At 58.9% G+C, this 23,730-nt stretch overlaps 1 protein-coding gene across 22 annotated transcripts in view; it reads left to right on the forward strand.

Annotated features, from left to right (window-relative positions):
- The window catches only part of FBRSL1 (fibrosin like 1), an 84,284-nt gene that overhangs the window by 9,115 nt on the left and 51,439 nt on the right, over nt 1-23,730 (forward strand). For all 22 annotated transcript variants that reach the window (XM_027567125.1, XM_027567132.1, XM_027567134.1 and 19 more), the window contains exon 2: nt 6,935-7,135. In XM_027567125.1, coding sequence (XP_027422926.1) covers nt 6,935-7,135 — 201 coding nt within the window. The remainder of the gene's footprint in view (nt 1-6,934; nt 7,136-23,730) is intronic.

Consider the following 23,730-nt stretch of genomic DNA (forward strand, 5'->3'; position numbering starts at 1 on the left):
GGCTCCCTGCCCGTGTGCCAGGAGCTGGGGCCGGGAGGCACTGGCCGAGGCTGCGGTCATCCTGCTGGAGCCGGGCTCCTAACTCCGTGCCCTTGCCCATCTGCCCTCCGGTCATGCCCACCTCACCAGGTGCTCAGTGCCCTGTGCGCACTGTGGGCGGGTGCTCGGGGTAGGCACTGAGGAGGAGCACAGTGGGACCAGGATGCAATGAGGCAGGTTCTGGAAGCTTCCAGAGCAGCAGAGGTGTCAGTGAGGACTTCAGGAAACAGCCCTCAAGGGCAAGGGGACCCTCAGGGAAGCCTTGCCTAGAGAGTCAGCATACTGGGTGTGGGGCTGGAGCAGTGTGGGTGTGACATAGGCCGGGGACGGGTCAGAGAGGCAGTTCTGACCAGGTGGCGCGGCTGGAGGAGAGGCTGGACCTGGCCCCACAGAGCAGCCAGGCCAGCTCCCAGTTCAGCGTCTGAGCCCAGACAGGTCCCAGGCTGGGGGCTGAAGTGCCTGTGGCCTTCCTGCACCTGGAGCAGGGCCCAGGGCAGGGCTTAGGGCAGGCGGAGGACCTTCTCAGTCCCCCATCTGGCCCCCAGCCCCCTGTGTGGGCGGGGAGGGCCTCTAGCAAAGCCTGTCTAGATGGAGGCAGATCCTCTTGTGGTGGTTCACAGGGCTTTGCTTCCTTGTCTCTCTAGGACTTCCCTGACTTTGGCACTTAAGTCCCATGTCCCCAGAACCCTCTTAGTCCCAGGCAGACATGGAGAGTTGGTCCCTTGGGGATTGGGAGCATTGGATGCTGGTGGTCAGTGCAGAAGCTACCTGCTTTCTGGCTGGGGGGAGGGGAAGGGGTTACCTCCTGGGGAAAGACCCTAGCAGTAAGCCACGGGCTCCCCCGGTCACTGGGAGGAAGCACCTGCACGTGGAGTCTCTGCCCCAGCGTGTGAACCACAGCCTAGAGGAGCAGGGTGGAGGGGCTGCGGTTTTACTGAGGTAAGCGGGTGCGGGAGTGTTGAGCCAAACTTGCAGGTGAGGGGCAGCGAGCCATGTGCATGCCAGGGCAAAGGAAGCAGCTGGGCCAAAGCCCTGGGGCAGACAAGCTCTGATGGGAGATGACAGCCTGCCAGGTGAGCCGGGGGTGAGGCTCTGAAGGTAGAATGGGTGGGGCCCACACTCAGACTGCAGGCAGGTGGGATTTGACCTGAACTCCTGGAACCACAGAGAGCAGATGCCTGAACAGGAGTCGGAGAGTGCTGCTGGGGCCCTCGAGTCCAGGAGGTTCTGGGAGACAGGCAACCTCAGCCACCCTACAGCCCCCTGGCCCTGTCCCAGGGTGACATGGCCATCCCACAAGGCCTCCCTCCAGGAAGTGAAGGGGCAGGTGGGGTGGGAGGCAGTGGTGAGGTCTTGTGTGGGCCGTCCACTGGGGCCATCTGCGTTCTCACCCTGCTGAGGGGGCCGTGAGAGTTGCCCAAGTTTGGTGAGGAGGGGTGAGCTCTGTGGGGTTGGGGTCCAGGTATTGGGGAACAGACCCCAACGTGGTTCACAGAATGTGGAAGGGGGCTCCTGCCCAGTTGGAGAGAGGTGGCCACGCCTTTGCCTGCAGAATCTGTGGCCTGGAAGGGCCTGATCCACGTGGCAGCAAGCAGCCTTGGCCCCCAGCGAGGGGAACAATTCTGAGTCTGTGTTTGCCAGTTTTAATTACTTTTATTTCTTCATGGTTGGTTTACTGAAGAACAGTTTGAAATTTTATTGGTGGTGCATAGTATTAATGTTTAGGGGAGTTAAAAGTATTCACATGAAATTGCCACAAGAAAACCTAATCTGTGATTTCATAGCAGCTTGCCCCCCACCCCAGTGGTCCGGGGAGGGTCCGAGGGCCTGGTCACTCGGGGGCTTCACTGCTGGTCCGTTGCCTCAGGCGGCCAGGGATTGTGCACCTCCGTGCCCCGCAGCGCCTGCTCTGAGGGCCCCCTGCGTTCGGGCGAGGGTGCCAGGGCCTGCATGGCCGCATCTGCCCGTGTTTTGCTCGAGGGTGCAGCCCGGAGGCTCCGTGCTGACGGAGGGCTACCTGGACACCCCTCTTGGGTCACCTCACTTGTCACCTCTGGTGATGGCAAGGGCTGGCCACTGCCCAGGCTGGCTAGAGGTTCCTGGGTCGCTGGTGGACATGACTGCAGACCCTGGAGCACTGGAGTTCGTCCTGGCTCACCCTGCATTGTCACAGCCTTGGCAGTGCCTCATTGCCCCGTTTGTACTCGGGAGCACTTGTAGTAGCATCATTGTGGGCCTGCAGTGTGGCTCCAGAAGCAGCTGTGGGTAAAACCCCTGTGCCTGGGCACAGCTGCTGCTCCAACCTCCAGATGAGGAAATTGAGGCCGGCAGGGCAGTGACCCTGCATGTGCCCAGGCATGGCTGAGCCTTTTAAAGGGGCCCAGACAACCCCCCACCACCACCACCAGACTGGCCTCACAGGCGAGGGCAGCCCCAGCCTTGGATACCAGGGGCAGGGCTGGCTCGTGCTCACCAGCTGCACGCACAGAACAGAAGCCCGGGGAGCTCTGGGAGCGTTCTCAGGGCAGTGACTCGCTGTGGGAGCAGCGTCTGGACCCCGGTGAGCCCTGCTCCAGAGAAATCCTGCTGAGATGGCGCGTTTCCTTCCAGGAGAGGAAACTGGTGGGGCCGTTGGCTTAGAGTTCATCCTCTCGAACCTTCAGGCGGGAAATGCTGTGGGCCTCTCTTAGAGCCAGGACGTGTGTGGCACGAGGCCGCCCGCCTGTGGAAGCCAGGGAGCGTCTGCACAGGGCCCACGCCAGGCGCATGGCAGCTTGGCCAGGGCAGGTGGCTTTCCTGCTCCCCCACTCCTTCCAGACGCAGAAGGTCCTGTCCTGGGGACCCACGTGCCACCATGGGCTGTGGCTGGGATGGAACTGGACTGAGTCCAGTCCTGGGGAGAGAGGCACGGGTGTTTCAAGTTTCCTGACAGTCTAGTTGTTTTTTAAAGAAAAATAGCAGAAAAAGTGACAAGTTAGAACAATTCGTGATTGACGTGTGTCTTTTTTACCACGTGAATGATGCAGTGGCCCTATGTGTCTGGAGAGATGACCTAGAGTTTTCCTGAGGCCCTGCCAGAACTTGCAGAGGGGCTGGGGCTAGTGGCAGAGGGAGGGAGGGGTCCCGGCCCGGAGGGGGTGGGGTCCTGGAGGAGGTTCTATCTGCAGCGCCCACCACATAAGTCACTCCCATGCTTGCTTCCCTTCCCTGTCTGTCCAGCCCATTTTGTCTCCTTGGTTCACAAATGATTGTTAGAAAGACAGATCCCTGCCCCCGCCATGTGACCCCTTAGGGCAGGTTGCCCCTACAGGTTTCATGGTTAGTGGTGGACTGTCCACACATTCTCTCCCTTTGCTCAGACTTCCATCACAGACAGCCCTCTTCTGTTTCTGGGGCTCAGACGTGACAGCTCAGAGGTTATCCCCTGGACCGGAAACAGCCTTTGTGACTTTGGCCATGTAGGTCAAAAGTGGCCTTGGATGGCCCTAAGAAGGCCCTGAGGTGGGTACTTGCTCCTTCCTCCCTGTGAGAGCTCAGCCCACAGTGACGCGTGAGGTGCGCACCTCAGGATCAGGACACACAGGGGCAGGAGGCTTACTCTTTCCAGGATGAAATGGTCCACGGGAAGGTGGGGAGAGAAAGCTTGCCACTTCGTGTGGCAACAAGAAAGTCACAGTGCCTGTGTTGGGTAGGAGCGGGGCTCCAAAGGATGGGAGATTGGGCCCAGGGGCCTGGTCAGTGCAGCTGCAGTGTCCTGCGCGGAGACTCCGCCCCAGACTCCTGTCCAGGCTGCGGGGTCTGAGTGTGTGCACGCCTATGTGTGGGGGGGTTGGGGGGGAGATTCCTCAAAGCCCCGTCTCCTTATATCTGTGGGCCCACTTATATCTGTGGGCCCATTAGGTGGTGTCTGCCCATGCCTTCTGCGTTGGCGAGTGCCGCGTCAGCCTGGTCACAGGTGCTCGGTCAGATGGGAAGGTATGTGAACAAGCCTGCATTTCCGTCTGTAGACTGAGTGTGGCAGGCGGCTCCGTGCATGTGGGCCAGCCCAGTCCCATCTGCCAAAGACCTACGTGGGACAAAAGCCTCTCCCTCCCCTGAGGAAGCCTTCTGAGTGGGGTTACGGCCTTTTCCACCTTCGGATGGGAGGCTGGGGGGAGGCGGGGACCCATGGGTGGTCAATGAGGTTCTGAGGGGACAGACCTGCAGCCTGGCGCCAGTGGACAGGTGGGGGTTCCGGGGGCCTCGCTGTTTTCCAGGGCCTGGGTGGGAACAGTTGAGTGACCAGGAATCTCTCTGGACTTCTCTGGGCCTTGGCCTCTGTCTGTAAAGGGGTTGGCATTCATGTGTCATGGGCACACCAGGAGTCCATATGTATTGAGTACCCTGCGTGTGGGAAGCAAGCTGCTGTGTTCACCAATGCTTTCTGTTGGTGGAGGCACAGCTTCAGTGTTGTTCCCCAGGGAAGCCCGTGGCCATATGCAGGGCCAGCTGCTAACTGCTGTCAGACGTCAGAGCCTCCTTTGGCCTCCCTCACATCCCCAGGAGACAGGCATGCACCTCTGAAGTGGCTCCTTCCCTTCCACTTGCTTGTCTGCATTAGCCTTCCCTCTTTTTGGGAGTCGTGACAACTTGCCTGATGGGCCCACTCCCTCCTGATCTGATCCCAGGTGCCTGGAGCCGAGCTGGCATACAGTTGGCGCTCACTGCCACTGTAATGAGTTGGCCTGATTCCGATGGGAGGGGCAGGCGCGGAGAGTCCTGGGATCAGCAGGGACTCTTGTCGGCAGGGCATGAGGTGGGGAGCAGCCCCTTCTGACTGAGACAAGCTGGTGCCCTGGGGGGTTCCAGAGGTGGCTGCAAAAGTGCAGGTGATCTGTGGGTGTCTCTGGGGTCCGATAGCCCAGAGTGTGAGTGTGGGAAAGGGCTGTTCTGCACCCAGCAAGTCTGGGTCCCCCTTGCTGCTCAGGCAGAATCTGCCTGTGGAACTTTGGTCAGATCCACAACTGTGGGCCTGGCAGGTCATCAGTGGGGACCTGAGTTCCAGGCTGGCAGGACTGCTGTGTGGCATGGTGTCTGACCTCACGGATGTCCCAGGACAGGTGCCCCACCTGTGGCCCCCACAGCTCAGCTGACCTTTAGGAGCCCCCATCCCCACTGGGACACCATCCCTGTCTCTTCCTGGTACTTCTGAGTTGACATTGAGGATAGGGCAGGGGCGTGCAGAAAGGTGAGCGTGCGAGCGCTTGGTGAGGGGGCAGGCGTCACAGGGTGCGACATGCTTCCTCTTGAGAGGCTATGGATGGCATTTCACTCCCCACATCCTGCTTAAGCTCCAGGTCTGCGTGCCTGTGGGTTTGGGCCTGGGAGAGGGGAGGGATCTGTCACCACTGCCGTGTGCAGCCGCGGAGCGGGGTGGTCAGTCAGCCTGCAGTTGGATGTGGTTGCTCCCAGGCCAGGCCACAGGCCACACCGGACAGGGCAGTCAGGGTGCCTGGAGGGACAACTCCCAGTCTGGTTGGCCTCATCGGCGCCCCTGGTGAATTCTGGAAAGTGTGGGCCCTGCTCACTGGGTGGGAAGAGGGACGTGGGGAGTCTTCTTGAGGTGGCTGCGGACCTTGAGTTGGAGGACCCCACCCGCAAGCACAGCACCTCCTGTTTCCTGTCTTCTGTCCAGGGGACCAGAGCAGACTGGGATTTCGTTCTTCCTGCCATCCGCTTAAGTGCCTGGGGACACTTCTTGCAGGGCCGTGGGATAAAGTCACCGTTGCGCTCATTCAGGCTTTCCTCCTTGTCTCTTCCCTGGACAGATGCTCTTGGAGTCTGCTGAGTCCCTTGTTGGCGTTTCCTTACCTCTCTCTTACGCAGCCCCGTGGTGCTGGAGCTGCCTCCAGCTTCCCCGTGGATGCCAGCGAGAGGCACCTCACCTGCTCAGTACATATCAATGCCAGGTCCTCCTGGGTTCTGGGCACATGGGCAGGGCTGTGTGTGTTGGGGACTGGGGGAGCGGGGCATCCAGACCTCTGCATAGTTGGAGCTGTGCAGGCAGTGCAGAGGCTTGATGGGATGGGAGACCACATTGTCGTTGTCAGCATTAGGGTAACACATGCTTGTTAAACACCCACTGTGCATCAGGCTCAGCTCTGGGTGCTAGGTACAGCTGTGAGCAGGGCTGGCCCACATCTCTGCTCTAGGGCTGGATCTGGGGTCGCTGAAGCCCTGCACACCTGGCTGAGATGGAGACTGCTTTCCCAGGACGGTTCCCATCCGGTCAGGATGCCAAGCTGCAGGGGATTTGGGCTGATAGACCCACAGGTGGCTCAGGACCAGAGGAGGAGGCAGCTGGAGTTGCACCATCTCTGCCTTTGGCCAGCTACTGTGCTAATGGCCCTCATCCCAGGGCTCACCCTGGTTTCAGACTGGGAATCTGAGGGCCAGTCCCAGGACGGGCCATGTCTCACAGAGGCCAGCACAGCCACCAGTCTCAGTGCCTGCTTCCTGTGAGCTTGGTTGAGACGTCACACTGGGCCAAGGATCAGGGCACCCTGTTACTGGCTGGGCTCCTTGGGAAACACCCCAGTCATACTCCCCAAACCCCTAGTCCTGACAGGCCCGCCCATACTCATCTGACCCATGTATGCACTACCCGTCCCTTCATCTCCCTTCACTCCCCTCACGCGGCCCTCCCAGGATGGGAGGCTTCTTTGCAAGCTTAGAGTGGTAGGCTGACAGCCCGCTGTGGAGGGCGGCATGGGCTGCGGCCCCTCAGGTGGGCACTGGCACGTGCACAGGGCCCCACCTTTGGCACAGCATAGTCTCTCATGGTGCCACAGGTGGGATAGCTAACACTCCATGTGTCACCACCGATTAACTGGCTTTGTTCCTCCTCATCCCGCAGAAGGACATGGCCCTGAAGCCACACGAGCGGAAGGAGAAGTGGGAACGTCGCCTTGTCAAGAAGCCCCGGGAGGCAGAAAACTGCCCATCTGCAGAGCCAAGTGAGAACGGGCGGCCCCTGGAGGCAGGCAGCTCTGAGCAGGACCTGGAGACCCCCTGTGACCGAGGGAAGAAGAAGGTCCCTCTGCAGCCCACCAAGCAGGTGAGCCCCGGGCCCCTCCCACTCAGAGCCATGGGCTCTGTGCCTTCTGCCCCCGGGCAGCCTTGGGGCCACACCAGCACCTGGACACCACCCATCGGCAGCTGGGCCTCCCTGGCAACGTGCTCCATCGTTGTCGGGGGTGAGGTATGGGGCACACGTGGACTGGGGCCAGGGGCACCCGTCCGCTGGAAGTCTGAGGGTCCTGAATAGAGGCAAGAGGCACCTCGGGTGGGTCACAGCCAGAGGCCATGCCAGGCCAGGAACTGGGGGCGGGGGTGTCTCGGCTCAGGCGGGACGGGAGGGTGCACCGCTGATAGGCTGGCCCCGTTTCCTCATTGCGTCTGTCAGGCTCCGCCGACTACGGGGTGTCCAGCGTGTCTGTAATGCGTGGGGTCCAGGCTCATTGCTCCGTGCTCTCCATGTGCTAAACTTAGGCGAAGTGCAGTGTCTGCAAGATGGGGGGAGTCACATCACTTGTTTGGTGGCCCAGGCGCAAGGAGCAGCCCCGCTGAGAGCAGGCCCTCAGTGGGGGGTGATCCTTGCTGTCACCCAGAGCCCAGCTGGCATGGGGCAGGGAGACTGGGGCCAGGGGCTTATCTCCCAGAGCACAGGGTTCTGTCCTAGGTGTCGGCTCAGCACTGCAGCTGCTTTCCTCTCAGGGACTCACTGGTTTGCGCCTTCTGTTCAGAGAGGGGGTTCTTCTTGGTGTTTCACTCTCCACTTTCAACTCCCTTGGGGATTGGAATGCTGGTGAGGGGGCAGCATGTCTCAGGGACCCGGGCTGGATGGGGGGTCTACAGACACACCTGCCCAGGTGGACACGTGCTCTTTCTTCCATGCAGGTGTGCTCCCCAGAAGGGGGGCCGCTCCCAGCCAACCACTGGGACCAGAACGGCCCGGCCCAGCGCCAGCAGCAGCTCCAGCCCAGCCAGCCCCAGGGGTCACTCCCAGCCCCGTGTCAGCGCTGCCAGCCCCGTCGGGCTTCCCCGGACCCCGGGCAGCCCTGCCAGCCCCAGCGGCCACTCCCGGGTCAGCGCAGCTGGCCCCAGCGGTCACTTCTGGGCCCAAGACAGCCCTGCCAGCCCCGGCGGTCACTTCTGGGCCCAGGTCAGCCCTGCCGGCCCCAGCAGCTGCTTCCAGCCCCAGATCAGCCCTGCCGGCCCCAGCGGTCACTCCCAGCTCAGCCCCACCAGCCGCGTTGGGCACTAGCCCCCAGGCAGCGCTTCCGGCGCCTGCGCTCCCTCCTGGCCCCGTGGCAGCGCTGCCGGCCCCTACGGTCCATCCTGGCCCCGTGTTACCTCTGTCGACCCCTACGGTCCATCCTGGCCCCGTGGCACCGCTGCCGGCCTCTGCGGTCCATCCTGGTCCCATGCCACGTCTGCCGGTCCCTGCTGGCCCTCTGGCACCGCTGCTGGCCCGTGAGGTCGTGGGTGGGCCCGTGTTTCCGTGGCCAGCCCAGCAGGGCATCCTCAGGACAGCGGTGCCGGCCCCTTCGGTCACTGCTAGCCCAGTGCCAGCGGTGTCAGCCCCCTCAGTCGCTCCTCATGCTGCGTCCACGTCGCCGGCCCACCAGCTCACCCTCAGGCCAGTGCTGCTGCCCCCGGCGGGCATTCCTAGCCCCATGCCAGCCCCGAAGATCCCTCCTGGGCCAGCCCAGCCGCCCCCGGCGGTCACTGCTTGGTCTCAATCAGCCCCAGCAGTTAGTTGAAGCCCCAGAGCAGCCTGGCCCCCCCAAACCTTCACTGCTGGGCCCTGGACAACCATGCCAACAAAAGCGGCCACTCATGGACCCAGAACAGCCTCACCCACCCAAGCGGCCACTCTTGGGCCCAGAACAGCCCTGCCGACGAAAGCGGCCACTCTTGGGCCCAGAACAGCCCTGCCAGCCCCTGCGGTCACTTTTGGGCCCAAGCCAGCCCTGCAAGCCCCAGCCGTTACTCCCCTTACCTGAGCGCCCTTCACTCCTGGGTCGGCCAACTCCACCCCGGCGGCCTCTCCTGGGGCCCCCGAGCCAGCCACGGCAGTCCCTGCTGAACCTGGCGCGGGCCCATCAGCCCCAGCTCTCCCTCCTGGCCCCAGGCCAACCCTGCCAGCCCCTGAGGTCACGACGGACTCGATCCTCCACCCCTGCGGTGGCCCGCCAGGCCCCGTCCGTGAGCCCTGGAGCCTGACGCCCGTTCTCCCAGACCACCCCAGGTGTGGCTCTGCTGAGCCAGGCCAAGGGCCCCCTCACCCTGCAGCCTGAGACGTGTTGTCAGACTGGTCAGAGGCCTTCTCCAAACAGGCCAGGCTGTTTGCGGTTGGAAGCTGAGGCTCAGCAGAGGCGGGAGCCCCCTGCAGGGCCACCACCAATCTGAGGCCCCCCTGCGTCAGGAAGAGAGGAGATGACCTCAGCACCTTCCCACCTTCCACAGGCTCACCCCCACTGTGCCCACTGCGTTGTGACATGCACGCCCCCAGGAGAGGGAACACAGCTACCCCCAAGGGCTCAGGCTTGGGGTTGGGGGGCGGTCCTTCAGCATCTCTCTGTGCCTCTAAAGTGCCCACGTGTCCTTCAGTGTTGAAGTTCCATGCCCAGGTGTACTGTTGAGAGAGAGAGTTTGTGTGTACATGTACACAGCGTGTGGTCTGCAAGTATGCGCGTGTCCATGGAAAGAGAGAGAGAGAGTGTGTGTCTGTGTGTGAGATTTTGGGAGGTGTGCCAGCTGTAGGCCTTGCTCTCCTTGAGCCCCTCTCCATCTGGCCAGTGTGCATTCCCTACGCCCCTCACCAGGCAGAATGTGGGCACAACCAGAGCCTGGCCTGGGCCCTTACTTGCCTGCCCTCTGGCAGAGGGTCACGTTTGTCCAGCTCCAGGGTCCTGTGACTGTGGAGAGAGGACCTGAAGGATGCTCAGGGCCGTCCATGGTTGAGTGGGTCTGCTGGTGCCAAGGAGGGTCCCCTTGGGAGTCTGTTTCCACCCTGATGGCTGGGCAGTGAGGCGGAGGGCAGTCTCCCACCCGCTTCCCCAGCTTTGGACCAAGAAAGCTTGCAGGGCCCAAGGCCATTCCCAGAATGTCTGCTCCCAGCCTCCCACTTGTCCCCTACAGCTTTCTGGCTCCCCGGCCCCCCAGGATGTCCCCCGTCAAGACAGACCTCACACTACAAGGCTTTCTCTGCTGCACCCCCACCCTGCTACCAGACCCACATCTGCACTCAAGGGTCATCCACCCCTTGCCCCTGGAGTCCCGGCACAGGTGGGAGAGCAGCATCGGCCACCAGGGCTCTGCTTTGTGCGCCCGTCTTACCCGGCTGTGATGGTCACTTCTAGTACTGACCTGGTTCACGGAGGCCACAGACACACACACCGCACCCCCACCCCACCCCACCCTGGTTTCCAGGCCCAAGCCTTCCTCCCTGCTTGGTCGTGAAGACCCTGACACTCCGGGGTCCTGACACCCAGAGCAGGGCCTGCAGATACCTGGTCTCCCTCCCAGAAACATGGGGCTTATTTTTCTGATTAAAGAAAATAAAAAGTGCTGTGCCATTATTTTTATAATAGCATCAGTGTTTGTAATTTAACAGTTTGTGTCGTATGGAAAGTGATTTATTCTAACAAGTGGTTTTCTGCACATCTGGACTTGCCTCTCGTTTATTCCATTTCAGCTGAGTTGCAGGAGAGCAGCCAGGGGAGAGGGTGCCCAGGCAGGGGGGCGTCTGGCCCGGACATGGCTCACTGTGCCACATGGTGTGGGCCTGGGGGCATCAGCTCACCGTAATGACCCTCCACGCCCTCCTGGCAGCCTACTTAATGGACCGCTCCTCCTGTCCTGTTTCTTGGAGCCCCAGCTGTGGAAGGGGTCTTTTTCTCGATGCCACTGAAGGTGCTTCTCAAATCTTGTCATTGACTCCCACGTAGTGCCACTATCCCGGTGTTGTGCACAGAGGGTGGCAAGGCCACCCTCTCCCTCCCACTGCCCTGAACTCTCAACCCAGATGCAGTCTGAGCATCTCTGCCTCCAGGCCCTGTGCGTGCTCTTGTCTGGGCATGTCTCAGGCGGGGCAGGCCAGGACTGGACAGTTGGTCACCACCTTTCTAGGCCTTTGTGCTCTGGGAATGTTGGCTGCAGTACATGGGTGCCACTTAGTTGGGGAAACACAGCTCTTGGGGGCAGCATCTCTGATGGCAGGAGAGGGGCGGGGAAGAGGGCTGAGCCCACCCCGCTGTGGGTGAACTCCATGGTGAGTTGGGGTGGGGCTGTTCCTTGTGTGATCACTGCCGAAGAAAGGACTTGGGTTCCATCTGGACTTAGCAGGGCTCTTTAACCCCAACATGACTCTCTGTGGCCACAGCTGGCCTCAGGTCAAAGTGCCAGGACCCTGAGGGGTGTGCACTGGCCATAGAGGGGACTGGATCACATGCGTCGTGTCCTGGGGGACCCATGTGCATGAAAAAATACAGGTGGTCCAGTGTGACCAGATCAGTGTTTCTGAGAACAATGGGAAACCTGGGTTTTTCTGTGGATTCAGTGGATTTTTTCAAACATTGGTGGCTAATTCTAATTTGATGACTCACCTTGCTGGCCAGAGGACACAGCTGTGTGGGCTTTGCATGGCCTGGTGGCAGAGGTTTGGGCCCTGGCAATTGTCCTGGCCCTGAAGCCAAGGGTGTGCGATGTGGCCCACCTCGTTGTGGGGAGAATGGGGCAGCCTGGCCTGATGGGCAGAGTTGGAGTCTTTGGAGGGGGGTATGCCTTGGGGGTCTAGGGTAGGCCCTGTGCTGCCCCAGGGAGCCCTTGGATGGAGACTGGAGCCTGGGTACAGTGCTCTACTGGGGCCTTTCTGGACCCTGCGGCCCACCTCCTCTTCTGCAGACTGGGCCATGGGGAGGGGACATGTGCCTTCTGTACAGGAGCCCCTGATGCGATGCCTGGTCACTATTAATCCTTTGCTGTGTGTTGGCTGTTGTGGTTTTACTGTCAGGTTGAGTAAGGGGTGACCAGGTGGTCTGTCCAAAAGCAACACAGAGATGGAACCTACCTACTAAACAGGACCCCTTGGGATCCACCCAGTGGGTGGGGAGGGCCATGAGCACGGGTGACCCCGCTGAGTCCGCAGGTTCCCAGCCCTTTAAGGGGATCGCACGCCACCTTCAGCGTCCACCTGGGACACCTGTCCAGGCTGGTGGTTTCCAGGGGGAGATTGCTTGTCGGCTGCCATGCACAGGGCTTCCCTGCATGTGTGTGCACAGCTGTCTTGAGCACAGAGGTGCTCCCCAGGTGAGCGCCTAGTCACTCCCCATGAGTTCTGCTCCTTCACAGGGGGGACACCCTGGGGAGGATGGGCCCCTGGACCAGCCACTCACTGCACGACGACTTTGTCAGCACCTAAGGCACCAGGCACACGATGCATCTTGACCAAGGCAGATCACCCCTGCCCCAGGGAGCCTCTGATGGGGCAGACATGGAATGTGACACAGTCCCTTAATGTATTAGAAGAGCCAGGCCTACATCTGTGTGTAGAGACACTTGGCTGGGCAGGGAAGCTGGTGGCCCTCCTTCACCAGCCAGAGGCTGCACCGACCACAGAATATCCTTAGCAGTTCACCAGGTCGGGAGCTGGGGTGTCTGAGGAAGGTGATGTCCGTGTCCAGCCACCTGCTCCTGCCTGGGGGGCTGGACATGAAGCCTATCCTGGGGGTGGGACTAGAGGGCTTGAGACTGAGAGGGGCACCACCCAAACTGCTGGAGGGGTCCCAGGGGCCTTGTTAAAAGGCAGGTTCTAACCCTGCAGAAGCTTAGACTAGCTCTCTTTGCTGGGACTATGATGGGAGCCACATTAAAAACATAAAGAGTCAAAATTAGCCCTAACATATTTTAACTCTGTATACCATCAGCACCGTGTATCCACAGATATAGAGGGCTGACTGGGGCTGCATCATTTTATATAAAGGACTTGAGCATCCATGGAGTTCTGATATCTGTAGGGGGCTCCTGGGGGGCTTCCCCAATGGCTCAGCGGTAAACAATGTGCCTGGAATCAACCTCCCATGGACACCGAGGGACAACTATATTCTAAATAGTATCATTTCAATATGTAGTCAGTGTGAAAATTAACAGGGGGATATTCTACTTTATTTTTGCACCACGTATCTTTCTCATGCAGCCCTTCTCAGTTGGCCTCAGACTGGTCCAGTGTGCTTCAGAGGCAGAAAGGTGTCTTTCCCAAGTTCACTGTCTCCTCACACTTGCCACTCTTGTTGGCTTTCTCATTCTTGCACTCAGCCAGCCCTTGGTTTGAACCCCTACCACTTGGGCAGCAAAGCCAAGCACCTGTCAGCCTAAAACCTCCCCTGTGAGCATCAGGTCCGTGTATCCAGGGCCAATACCCTCCACCTCAGAAGCCACAGCCCCCTCACTGAGTGAGAACGAGCCAACACAGCTCCAAACCTTCCTTCACCTCAGTGGGGAGCTTGGCTTCTGCCCCGGGGATCGGGCCAGGACCGGGGAGCCATCTTCCACTGCTCACTTCCCCACCCAGGCCAGCCCTTTGCTTCCACCTCCTAACTCTCCTTCTGAAAGGATTTCACTAGAAAATTAAAGTGGAAATAAGAATTCATCATACAGAATGCATCTCATAGGGTACAGCCAAAGCAGTGTTCAGAGTGAGACATCTAGCTTCGGTGCTCATGTTGGAAAAGAAGACGAGTTCAAGATGAGTGACCTGAAGAACTTACAAGAGCGGGGTGTCATATAGAAGAAAGGGAGGAATCCGAATGAGAGCGTAATTAACGAGCAAGAAAGCAAGCAATAGGAAAAGTGAACAAAATCGAAAACTGGTTCCTGGAAAGCATCAACAAAATTGAGAACTCCCCTGTACTTAGACTGATCAAGCGAAAAGGAACACAGATTACCAGTGTTAGGAACTAAAATGGAAATACCACTGCAGGTGCTACAGACATTGAAAGAATGGGGCATAAACAATTTTATCCCAGTAATTGAACAACTTAGCTGAAATGGACAAAGTTTTTGAAAAATACAACGTACCAAAACTGACTTAAGATGAAATTTCCCATCGTTTGCTCGCTGAGTTGTGTCCAACTCTTTGTGACCCCATGAACTGTAGCCCACCAGGCTCCTCTGTCCTACACTGTCTCCCAGAGTTTGCTCAAATTCATGTCCGTTTGATGCTGTCTAACCATCTCATCCTCTGCCATCCCCCTCCTCCTACCTTCAATCTTTCCCAGCATCAGGGTCTTTTCCCATGAGTCGGCTCTTCACATTAGGTGGTCAAAGTATTGGAGCTTCAGCATCAGTCCTTCCAACGAATATTCAGGGTTGATTTCCTTTAGGATTGACTGATTTGATCTCCTTGCTCTTCAAGGGACTCTCAAGAGTCTTTTCCAGCACCACAGTTCGAAAGCATCAGTTCTTCAGTGCTCAGCCTTCTTTGTGTTAACTCTCACACCCATACATGACTACTGGAAAACTGTAGTTTTGATTATATGGACCTTTGTTGGCAAAGTGATGTCTCTGCTTTTTAATCCAGTCTAGGTTTGTCATAGCTTTGCTTCCAAGGAGCAAGCGTCTTTAAATTTCATGGCTGCAGTCACCATCCACAGTGATTTTGCAGCCCAAGAAAATAAAATCTCTGCTTCCACTTTTTTCCATTCTATTTGCCATGAAGTGATGGGACCGGATGCCATGATCTTGGTTTTTTGAACATTGAGTTTCAAGCCACTCTCCTCTTTCACTCTCATCAAGAGGCCCGTTAGTTCCTCTTCACTTTCTTCCATTAGACTGGTATCATCTGCATATCTGAGGTTGTTGATATTTCTCCCAGCGATCTTCCTTCCAGCTTGTGATTCGTCAAGCCTGGCATTTCCCATGATGTACTCTGCATAGAAGTTAAATAAGCAGAGAGACAACATACAGCCTTATCATACTCTTTACCACTGAGCCACCAGGGAAGCCCTAAGATGAAATAGATGATCTGAATAGTCATGTGTCTGTTAAACTGACTTTGTAAACTGGATGTCCGTGTCTACCCCTCACTGCTAGCCTGCCACCTCTTACCAGCAAAGAAAAGCTGACCTTTCACAGCCGGCCCAGGCACTGTCTCCAGTGACCACACCTGTGAGGCAGGATATTGCTAGTACCATTTTTCAGAGGAGGATACTGAAGCCAAAGAAAAAAAGCATCTGAGTAACTTGTCCGAGATAGGCAGGGAAAGTGATGGAGCCAGGGTTCAAACCAGGTGGCTCAGCTCCAGAATCTGTGCCCCTGACCCTGACCTTTGCCTGGAAGACAGCCAGCACCAGTTTTCCTGCCCATCTGCAGGTGGTGAGGTTCCTCTAAAGGGCCCATTTGAGCACGCCCTCCCCTTGCTGAAAGCACCCTGGAAGTTCCCCTCCACCCTCAGGAAGTCTTGGTTCCTGGACGTGCCCCATAAGGGCCTTTGTGGTCTGAGTTCTCCCTCCTCCCCAACCTGCCTGCCTTCCACCCCTCCCCTGCTCCCATGCCCCCTCTCTTGGGCACACCCCTCTGCGGTGTGGGGATTGCCCATTTCTTGTCTGCACCCCCGAGCAGGCCTGATAACCCCAAGCCTGGCAGAGGGCTGGGCCCCAGACGCTTAGTCAATACAGGGAGTGAGACAGAGCGGGGCAGAGTTCTGGATGCGATCCACATGTCCTCTCGTGCTCCTCACCATCACATTGGTCTGCTGGGTCCATATTTGCCAGTGTAGGGGTTTTCTAATCACAGGTTTTCATACTGGCTTGGTAGAGTCCTTCCAGAATATTCCCTTGCTCTCTGGAAGATGAACCTCGTGGTGGGTGAACCCCTCGGTGCCTCAGTTTTCTCATCTGTACAGTGGGACAGGGGCACTCCCTCAGAGTTTTGTGTGGGTCAGTTAAAGTTCAAACCGCGCTGGGTCCTAGCTAGCCGCTACAGTGCCTGGCTCCCATTAACACAGACGGTTTCTCCCACTTCCCTCTCTTCTGAGGCCTGGGCTGCAGCTTGGGGGTGGCCGAGGTGGGCTTCCCTGGGACGCTCTGCATCCTCACCCCACCTCATTGTGAGGTCATCTTTGGCTCTGTGGTGGCCCCAGGCAAGTGCTCCTCCTTTCTGGGCCTATTTCCTCATCTGTAAAGTGGAGCTGTCAATACTGCACGCGTCTCGGGTCGTAGAGATGAAAAGCTGAGTTGACGTGCACAGTTCCTGCTAGATGGGCATGTATGCCGTTGTTACCGCAGTTACTGCTTTATCATTATCCCTTATAGAATGGTTTCTCCTGCTTCCTGGGCACGGCCTGGACAGGTGAGTCTCGTCTCCGGCCTCCTTGGCGGGCTCACCTGGTCCCCTTGGGGGCAGCCATCCTGGCAGGACCCATGGGCAGAGTGCTTGGCCATTCCCTGGCTTTGGCGCAGCCAGACCCCCACGTCAGATGTGGCCCTCACAGAAGCCTAACATGGGGGACTTGCGGGGGGCCCTGTTGGGAGAAGGGTAGAGGGGAGTGGATGCCGAGGGCACGGCCCGTTTGGTGTGTGCTTCTTTGGGCTTTGTTGGTCCCTGTCTGGGCTCAGTGACTCAGACACCTGCTGGAATTCCAGATGTGACACGAGTGGCGGGGGGATTGGGGTGACAACAGACCTGCCTGGAAACGAAAATGGGGCTGCTTTAGACCAGCGGATCGGGGAGGCCTCGCCTAGGAGGTGACCCACCTTGAGGCCTGAGGACAGCTGGCAAGGAGTGAGCTGACAGAACCCCGGGGCGGGGTTGGCGTGGGGCCTGGGCGAGCGTGGCCACCACTCACTCGCAGAGGGGCCACTGGGGGTTTTAGGCTGCGCAATGACTTGAGCTGAGGTATGTTTTTCAAAGCTCGCACTGGAGGGGGCCTGGGCACCTGCAGGGAGGTGCTTGTGGCTTGAATCAGCTGGACAGGTGGGGACAGCAGTGGCGCAAGCTGAGTGGCTCAGCTAGAGAGTAGAGGTCAGATGGAGCCCAGAGTCCACTGGCCTGACTGAGGGGCAGGACCTGGTGCACTGCCCCTGCTCCTCAGCCACAGGGACCACACTCGGGCACAGGCAGGGTGTCATGTCACTCACAAGGCACTTGCTCACGTACAGCTCGTGTCCCCAGAGCCTGCTGGCCGTGTGTCTCCTTGGGTTGTGGCCTCAGCTCAGCCAGCAGCCTCTGTACAGTGTGTTGTGCGTCTCCATGCTTCACTCACCCAGCTGGCCACGCGGCCGAATCCCAGGGGAAGGATGTGGAGCAGTGGGAGGGGAGGGCCAGCCTCCTAGGGCAGCAGCTTGCTTCCTCACCCTGTGCTGGCTGTGGGACCCTTCCTCATTGTGCCAGGCCCCTGCCAGGTAGTGGGAACAAAGGACAGCCCCTACCTACTGGGCACTTACCGTCCAGTGACCCTGCTTCACTCAGGGACACCTGGGGCCGTGGGAGCCTGAGGGGCCTCACCTGGCCTGATTGTCACAGGAATGGAGTGAGCATCGGAAAGGATTCCTGGGAGAAGTGGGGCCTAGAGCCACGGTCGCCTTACAGTGGACCCCATCCTTCTGGAACCTCCACCTGGAGTCACAGCCCTGAGAACTCCCTCTCACCCTCTGGTCACGAGGTGGCTGCAGTACCACACTTCACCAGCAGGTGCTGCTGTCGGTCGGGGGAAGCTGGTCTGCAGTGCTGTGCTTGGGGTACCATCCTCCACACTGACCTGGAGCGGTGCACTGAGAGCAAGCAAAGGAGAGGCCGTGCAGGTGGCCTCGTTGGGTGGGGAGGGGGCCCTGGCCTTCCTTGCACACCCCAGCATCTCACCTGACCACCAGCCCCCTCATGAGTGTATTTGCATGGTCTGCGTAAAGGTTCCCCTCCCTGGGCCAGCCGTGCTCTGTGGCCTTCTTCCGAAACCCAGGTTCTGCGCAGAGCTGGAGGCAGAGCACAGGCTTGGGGCTCAGGGTAGGGCTCTGTTGAACAGAGTAAAGTACGGGCTGTCCTCACGGCTGTCATGTGCTGGGGAGGGAGGTGGCGGTTGCGAGGTCGTGTGGGGGTGCAGGTTCAGTGGGGTCATGAGGTCCCACTGAGCATCAGGGAATGTTGGTGGACAGAGCAAGGGGCTTCCTGGTCAGAGCCTCATTTATAGCCCTGGGGCGTTGAGGTACCAGGGTGACAGAGAGGCCAGGGGCTGGGGCACCCAAAGAGGAAGGGGGCCCCTATCCCCAGGACAGGCGGGGCCTCGGGCCCTGCTTCAGTCGGGGCTTTGGGTAGACAGGACAGTCTCTCACTTTGGAGCCTGTAGAACACACTGGATACCAGGGATCAGCTGGAATGAGCAGGGACCAGAGTGGGGGCGAGAAGAGTAACACGGTTCTCATGGATGAACACAGCTTATCCTCCCAGTCCAGCCGGCAGGGGCCCAGTCAGGGCCATGTGACCTATGGCTGCCCATTCACCTTTGGGGTGCACTCAGGAGTCACCTGGGGGGCCTAGGAAGGTCTCTGAGACCCTGACCCACAATGTTTGACCCCTGAGGAGGCCCAGTGGTTTTAAAGCACCCCAGTGGGGGCATTATTTGTGCAGGAGTCCCTGAAATAAGATTGGGGTGAAGAGGGAGGGGTCTCTGCCACAGGCCTGGGTTGCCATATGGCCCCAGGGCTGGGTCGCCAGGCGTGTGCACGTGCGTGTGTGTGTGTGTGTGTGTGTGTGTGTGTGTGTGTGTGTGGACATGGAATAGGGTGCCTTGGCCGTTGGGAGCCTGTGCTCGGTCTCTGTAGGGGCGTCGTGAGAGGAGTCTCCTAACTCCCTTCTCACCGGGACAGCAGGCTGGCTGGCTGGCTGGGGGCTGAGGGGCGGGTACTGATGCTTAGTGGGTGCCTGACCCTCGCCTCACCCTACCAGGCCATGTCCTCCCGCTGGTTTGAAGGAGACCGTGGGTGGCCTCAGCCACAGCCCCCTTCTCAGGGTTCCCCAGGGTCTGCAGCCAGGCCATCCCCGCCTCTTCCGCTCCCAGGCCTGTAGATGTGGAGGCTAAGGGGGCCTCTCCTCATGCTGGAGGCCAGTACAGACTGGCCGTGGGTCAGAGGGCACCTCCCACCCCTGGGCTGGGCTGGTGGTGTTGGGGTGGAGGTGGGAGAGGCATGGGGCAGAGCCCAGCGCTCCTGAGAATGTGTGTGTGTGCTCGTGTGCATTCCTGAGAGCTCCATGGGATGACACTTGTCTGGGGGTGAAGCCATCTGGTGGGGCATGATCTCCTGCAGGGCCGCCACATATGGCTGTTCAGGTTGCGCACTGCACAACTCTAGGGCCACCACTCCCACTCTCGCCATGGATGGATGGCATGTGCATCTGCAGGTGTGCAGCAGTTGAGCATGCTGCACAGGGCGCCTCTGCTCCATCTGCGTGGCAGAGCTCTAAGGGTGGGGGAGCCTCTGCATCCTGCTTCAGGCGTGGGTCTCGGTAACCCACGTGGGTCTCGTGGTGAACGCACACATCATCGGGCAGATATCAGGAGCAGGCAGGCGCTGTGTTGGGATGTGGGCAGAAGAGGCCTTGTTGAGTGCCTCGGGGCAGGGACTCCTGGTGCTCTTTCGTTTCTGTGTCCTGGTAGGAGCTGGTCTGTGAAGGGTCAGGAGTCCCAGTGAGTCTTCTCGCTGCTGGAGTGAGGGATTCTGGGGCCCCCGAGTCAGCCCTGCGGTGTCTCGGGAGTTTCCTGTCCACCATAGGGGGAAGGCACCTGGTGGCATAGCCTGGGGACACTGCCAGGTCCCACCTCTTGGACCCTTTCCCAGCTACGCCTCCTGGACTGACTGACACTGTGCACACCCTGTGGGTCTGAGTGTCAGGTGGAACCACATGCTGCCTGTTTGTGGCCCAGGGCACTTGGCAGCCCGCCTGGGAGGTGACACTTCCTCCCGGAATTGCTGCAGAACCTGGTTAGGGAGTTGCCTTGCCCAGGAAGGGTAGCAGGAAAGGGTTCCCTGTCACTGCCAGAAAGCCTAGGGCCCCAGGTGCTCCTGGGGTGCCTCAGTCTGAGGGTGGTGTCCCTCACCTTGCTGCTCCAATGGCAGTGCCCCAGCCATGCTGATCTAAGGGGAGGTCCTCTCCCTGCCCTTCTGAGGGCTGTGTCCTGACCCTGCCTGGTGGAGAGCAGGGCCCTATTTCCATATTTCCACCAGTCTCAAGGGGAGTCCTGCCCCCGCCAGTCTGAGGAAATGTTTTTGTGGTATGCCACCTTGCACAAGCCAACTGTTACGTGTTCAGGAATTTTGCACAACTTGCAGAAACTGCCAGTGCTTATTAGGGCTCTCCTCTTCCCCAGGGAGCCTCGTTGCTCCGGCAGTGCTATCCCCCGACCCTTCCCAGTAGCCTCATGACCTGCCTCATCGCCTTTCAGAAGTGTCACCTTCTCAGTGAGATCCCTCCCTGGCGACCCCTTCTTTGCTCTTCTCTGCTGTTGTCCTTCCAGAGCACCTGTGGCCGTCTGCCGACCACACGCTCCATGTGCTGGCCTCTTTGTAGGCTTCAGGAGGGTGGGGACTTGGGTCTGTTTATGTTCATTGCCCAGAATAGGGCCGGTTCATAGGCAGGCATTCAGTAAGCCTTGGATGGGTAGGTGGATGATGGGTGGTGAATGGATGGGAAGATGGATAGGTGGATGGATGGATGAATGGATGGATGGTGGGCAGATGGGTGGTTAAGTGAACAAGTAGATGGGTAGAAGGGTGGATGGATGGATAAAGGATGAATGGGTGGATAAAGGATGGATGGATGGATAAAGGATGGTTGGGTGGGCATAGGGATAGACCACAAGGCCCAGGGGTGGGCCCAGGCACGGGCTCCCAGCTGCCCTCCTGGGACAATCAGGGCCCAGATCAGAATCTGATCTCTCCAGCTAAAAATGGAGGCATGGCATCCCTGGCCTTCTGGCATAGCTGGCCAGCAGCATTTCTGAGCCACTAGGAGGCAGTTGGGGCTACAGGACAGCCAGAGTCCAGCTTGGGGCTGGCTAAGGAAGAGAAGGTGACCAGCCATCCCAGTGCATCCAGGGTTGGGATGGTTCCCAGGGCACAGTACTGAGTTCTATGGGATTTTCTGGGAAACGGGGCTTTCAGAGCTGAAACCCACTGCCTGAGGAGGATGACAGACCCCAGCCTGTCCTCCCCCTGTGGGGCATCACCGAAGAGTCAAGATAAGGAATCCTCTCTGGGGTCCAGCTGAGAGAGGAGACCACTTGTGTGACTGAATGAAGTGGAATGTGGTATCCTCCCTTCTCACCTTTCAGCTGTGTGGGGTTATTCTTCAGCCCCCGCTTCCCCTCCCCCTTTGCTGGGTGTCCTTGTACAGTGAGCAGTCTGCAACTGCGCCAGGCCTGTTCTGTCCTTGTAGTGTCTCTGGGTCCAGCCTTCTTCATGGGCAGGGACCCTGCTCCAAGCCCAACCTGAAATACTGTCCCCCAACAGTGAGGGTGGGTTCATGGGGGTGATTACTGAAGGTCAAAACCAAGAGTCTCAACTAGAGCCTTACCAGGATCCCCCAGAGGACCTGATGACACAGCGAGTCTGTAGTGGGGCCTGCCATTTGTATTCCTGCCAAGCTCCCAGGTGCTGATGCTGCATGTCCAGGGACCCCACTTTGAAAACCACTGGATGAGGGCATTTGTTTTCTTGCAGAGGCTCCTTGCCAGCAAGGCAGTAAGGAAGTTCCCCCGGACCCCATATTCACTCCTTTTGGGGAGACCTGTCATGGAGTCCAGAGGCAAGAAAGACCTGTCTCCAACTGGTGACAACAGTGACACCTGGTGGCTTATTGGTGCTAGAGAGGGTTCAGGCTCACAAACAGAACTTCTTACCCCCATAGAGCCTGTGAAGGGCCCTGTCAACACCCCCACTTCACAGATGAGGAAACTGAGGCTCAATGACAGTCAGAGAGCCAGCACTGGCCCAGGGTCTGTGCATTCACCACTCAACTATGCAGGATGGAGCTAGTGAGGCCAGAGACCTGTGGGCTCACAATGGGGGAGTTTCGCCTGGGCTGAGACTGGGGCCCCTCCCTGGGCCTGCCGTAGGATGGGAGGGTATTCCTGAGGGCTGGGCTTCCCCCTCGCTGTTCATGCTTCCCCAGAAGGGGGCCCTCCCCTGGGTCCTTGCACCCAGGCCTGGGCTGTGGATGAATGGCAGTTATGTTTTGTGATGACACTCTGCTAGCCACACTGTGCAGGGGCCTGTGGCTATGGGAGCTTGGACCCCATCTAGGGCTTAGGTTGGCCCTGGAGAGCAGGGGCTCTGAGGGGCAGCCTCAAGAGAGGGAGCCTACCATGGGGTCCACAGGAAGAAGGGCTCAGGCCTTGAGGGGGTTTCCTGGGGACTTGAGAATATTCCAGAGCACAGCTGGTGCACCAGACTTTCTACCCTAGCTGAGGTCTCCAGGGCTGAAGGATGCTTACGACAAAATGCCTGGATGCAAAGGACTGGGCCTCCCTGCCCCTGGTTGTGGCGCAGGTTCTGAGCATGCCTGAGCTCTGAGAGCATATGCGCTGGGCGGGGAGGCCTGGGGGGTGGACAGGAGGCCACACGCTGCCCCGCAGGCACGTCGGCAGCGCCTGGAGCAGGGGTCATTGGGTGTTAGGCAGTGTGCTGGCTGGGAGCCGTGGCCTCTGTCTGTTGCTAGGAAACCTCTGATATACAGCCCAAACAGTTGAAGGTTTGGGCTGTCAGTGCACGTTCAGACAAAACCGTGGGAATGTTCCAGAACCAAGAAGCTGGAGCCACCTGGAGGTGGCGGGTCAGCCGAGCTCTGTGGGTCCTGCCAGAGAGTCCAGGAGGGCAGCTGGAAGCTGACAAGACCTGGATGGATGCTGGCACGATTGGGATGGTGACTTCCTGGGCCCAGAGGTCAAGGGTCAGGGGCTGTGATGGATGTTCCTACCCTGCAGCTTGGTGAGGTTTGAAACTATTTCCAAGTAAAAAGAACGCAGGCAGGTTTCTGCGTCCACTTTCCACACTGTCACTTAACCTCCCTAGTGGTTTATCAACTCCCTCCTTGATTTCCTCCTCTGTAAAGTGGGCACAGAGCAGCCAACCAGGGCTTTTGTGTGAGGAGCAAGGAGCTGAGGGCGTGCCGGGTCTACAGAGAGTCCGGCAGATACTTTGACCCAGCAGCAGCTGTTCCAGTGGGTACTACTTGCTTCGTTCTACATATGACAGAACTGAGGCACAGAGAGGTTGAGTAATGACCCTAGGACACGCAGAGGGGAGTGGCTGGTCCACACCCAACTCTGCAGACCTTACAGCCCTGATGTGGGTTGTGCTGAGGACTGAAGGGGGCCCAGGAGTGGTGCACCTGCAGGGAGTGGAGGTGAATTGCCACAGGCAGGCCTGTCTTGACACCTGATCATGGGCCCCTGGTGGAGTGGGAAAGGCCGGGGCCTCCCACTGGCCCGCTCCCCATCCAGGAGTCTTTAGTTGCCAGCTGGCCAGAGGAAAGGACAGAGCTGACAGTAGTTTAGGCCGTTGAGTGCTCATCCTTTGCTCTCTGGGCTCTTCTTTCCTGTTCTGGGTAGGAATGGAAAGTACTTACTGGGTTGTCAGTGGTTGGCTGTGCCCTGCCGCC

Source organism: Bos indicus x Bos taurus, chromosome 17, assembly GCF_003369695.1.
Source record: "Bos indicus x Bos taurus breed Angus x Brahman F1 hybrid chromosome 17, Bos_hybrid_MaternalHap_v2.0, whole genome shotgun sequence".
NCBI classification, from domain to species: domain Eukaryota; kingdom Metazoa; phylum Chordata; class Mammalia; order Artiodactyla; family Bovidae; genus Bos; species Bos indicus x Bos taurus.